The 3,250-nt window shown below is 40.7% G+C and overlaps 1 protein-coding gene across 1 annotated transcript in view; it reads right to left on the bottom strand.

The window, feature by feature from the left end:
* Positions 1-2,375: 2,375 nt before the first annotated feature.
* The window catches only part of LOC102671798 (spidroin-2-like), a 2,027-nt gene continuing 1,152 nt past the window's right edge, over positions 2,376-3,250 (bottom strand). The window contains exons 3-4 of the mRNA XM_006612248.2: positions 3,061-3,249; positions 2,376-2,685 (exon numbers count right to left, since the gene is read on the bottom strand). Of these exons, the coding sequence (XP_006612311.1) occupies positions 2,408-2,685; positions 3,061-3,249 (467 nt within the window). The 3' untranslated portion in view covers positions 2,376-2,407. The remainder of the gene's footprint in view (positions 2,686-3,060; position 3,250) is intronic.

The raw sequence follows: 3,250 nt of genomic DNA, 5'->3' as shown, positions 1-3,250 counted from the left end.
TCACGTTCGATTCGTGCAATCCTCTCTCTCTCTCTCTCTCTCTCTCTCTCTCTCTCTCTCAATGATTACAAGCCACGATTCACGCGACCTGTATCCATTTTTCCATGAATACCGCGGAGCAACGACTACTCGATCGTGAATCAACGTAATGGATAGCCGAGAGCTTCATTTTTATTTGATCCATTTAAAAAAAACAAACCGGTTGAATATTGTAAATCGTTGCGTTGTTGCGTGCCAACCATTTACCTGGTGGCCATTGCAATCGAAATGACCTTTTCGGGAATTCGACGCGACTCTTGATCGATGACGAAACGATTGACGCGCCACGATTTTCCCATAAAGACAAAGGAGACCGAGTCGTTCGATATTCGTCCTAGCCATCGCGAAATGGCCGATTCTGATGATAAATCTTCTCAAAGGAATAGAAGATGAAGGCTGGTTAGTAGTTAAATCGGTCTTGTTCTCACGATTGTTCTCCTCTGTGAATCTTGAGATAAATCTTCTATGTCGTCAGACGATCTGGTTTACATTAAGTTCCTGGCACAAGCATTATGGCATGCTTCTGTATTGCTTCTAATCGATTAATTTAATCGATTATCGATTCCCATATAATATTTTTCTTTCGATTAATTAATTACGTCTGTCTTCTTAAAATGAGAATTCATTGCCGATCAAACGATTACTAATCTTTCGCTTCTCCAAGAATCTCGTAGATTAAACTTTCAAACGAATTATCAAATGGATTCATCGTGAATTTCACCGTGACTTCAAACGATCGTTTATATAACGTAAATGCCTCCGTGTGTTCCAGAGAGCCGGTAGCTCGAAGCGAGCAACTTGAATGGCCATTGTTTCGTCGTAAAAACGTAATGAAACGGCTTGGCTGGGCGAAAAATATTCCCCCATGGCCGCGCGATCTGTGGCGAAGATCGGCCTTAAAAAAAGGAAAAAAGAAAAAAAAAAAAAAAGGAAGAAAAAATAAAAAGGAAAAAAAAAAGAAACATACGGTAATTGTCGTGTACAGATTCCGCGATAGAGCCAGCGCCGTCGAACAACTCCGTATAGATAACGCAATTCTCGTGTACGACCTTCTGTGAATTATGGTCTCGCGGTTCGTTAGCTCGACCTTATTCAAATCGACCGCGCCCGCACACCTGTGTGCGCGCGGATCGATCTACAGATCGATTTTTCCCCGGACGATGTCGCGAAATCGGATTGTTTGTTTCACGATTGCCAGACCGTGTCGCGAGTAACACGTCTAGCGACCTTACCCTTTACTACGGCCAATGATATTAGTTACGCGCAACGCTAAGAGATCTGAGTAAACCTAGCATTGTACTAGCGATTTATATAGATAGAAATTTAATTCAACAACAATCAGAATTAATCAGAATTTAAATTGACAATAATGAAAACAATCTTCTGTAGAAGAAAACGATCGAAATACGAAAATATTTTAACAATATGGATGTACTGTATTTGTTGAGTTAAATCGATCTATATTATCTTTCGACGAAAGAAGAATTCGAAGATGAAGAGTAGCTTGGACTTTTATTTATATCCACTATCATTCGTATCGTTTGCTGACGCGTCGAGACCTGTGTCAGCATTATCTTTTTGGTACTCTCTCTCTCTCTCTCTCTCTTTCAATCTACCCTTAATCGTCGCTTCTTGTAAATGTCAAATTTCCACGGTGAAACACAGCGGAACCGACATACGGCGATAACGATCGAGAACCGATAAAACGTAAAACGTTTTCGTGATCTGCCTGTATAGTGGCAAGATCCATATATAAACGTTAAATCTCCTGTTCGAGAAAGTTTTTAATTTTTCCCTTCCCCTTTTAGTCGATGAAAATCCATGCGATCGATATTCAAAATAGAAATAGATTCAAAATTCACGGGACGGTATACGGCATCTTTTTTCTTTTTTCTTTTTCTTTCTTTCTTTACTCTGCTTTATAAAATTATAACGTGCATCAATTATTTCACAGCTCGTTAAAATGGAACGAGTAACGAATTTGAAGCGAACTAAAGGTTAAGCCGTATATATATAACTCGATTAAACCATAGAAGCGTGGAAGAGTTAACAACGTGATTAAACGTGTGTAACTAAATNTATATGTATATTATATCTATAAAAATGTACGTTACAAACTATTTATTATCTATTTCTTTTTAAAAAATAATAATAATAATAATAATAATAAAATATATAACCGTATAAAATCCGACCATGCGTACAAAAATCATAATATTCGTTAACGGGGATCGTCGCGAAATCTAAACGTAATCTAAACAACAGATCAGATATCATATCGATACCTTGGATAATTCGATCGACGAGGTTTCCAAAGCTCATTCTCTCCTTCTTTCCCTTTCCTTCTTTCCAACAGGACTTGGACTCGTTACCAATGACCAGAATGGCCAGAGTGAATCGCGCCATAACCCGTCCCGTGGGCAGTGATTTTGCCGGAGGGGCCGGCGATCACCACCGATCCAGCGTGGGGACCGGATACCGCCGCGGTTCCCGAATGAGGGCCAGAAAGCACGGCGCCATGGGATGCTGGTCCTGCGAGAATCGCGCCGTGAGATGCTGGACCCGCTATCACCGCTCCGTGGCTACCAACTCCCGCGTACTGCGGGTATCCTGCGTAACTGAACGCCGGACCCGCGTATCCGACACCTGGAACACATCGTGTTCCTTCGTAAGAAAAAAGGTAAATATTTAATTTTGTCGACGAGCATTATCGATTTCCGAGAATTTCGCATTAGAACCTTATTTATTATCTATTTTCTGAATGTATGGAGGTTATTTACATTAGATTCGAAGAAATACTACGGATGGAAAAAGTTATATTTATAGTTATATTTACCTCTCAGAGTTTGGTTTCGAGTTTTTCAATTTTATTTAGCAGGAGAGAAGAAGTGGATAGAAAGAGAAAGATGATTTTTATTTCATATTGTACATTTGTGGATAGAAATTTCAAAGGAGTCGAAATATCAAGCGAATGAAATACTTGAAGTGAATTAATTTTTTAAATTAAATGTGATCACTCACCGACTCCTCCGTCGTAGGGACCAGCATCGTAGCCTTCAACGTGAGCAGGTCCAGCAACGGAAGCAGTGACGACGGCAGAGCCGGCAACAGCACCGGAAACGTGCACCGGTCCAGCAACTGATCCGGACAGCTTAGCCGGTCCTATGGACGGCGCTGCCACCATGGTAGATCCGATGTGAGGACCAGCGAT

This window comes from Apis dorsata, unplaced genomic scaffold, assembly GCF_000469605.1.
Source record: "Apis dorsata unplaced genomic scaffold, Apis dorsata 1.3 scaffold_99, whole genome shotgun sequence".
NCBI classification, from domain to species: domain Eukaryota; kingdom Metazoa; phylum Arthropoda; class Insecta; order Hymenoptera; family Apidae; genus Apis; species Apis dorsata.
This window is presented reverse-complemented; position numbering and strand designations above follow the sequence as displayed.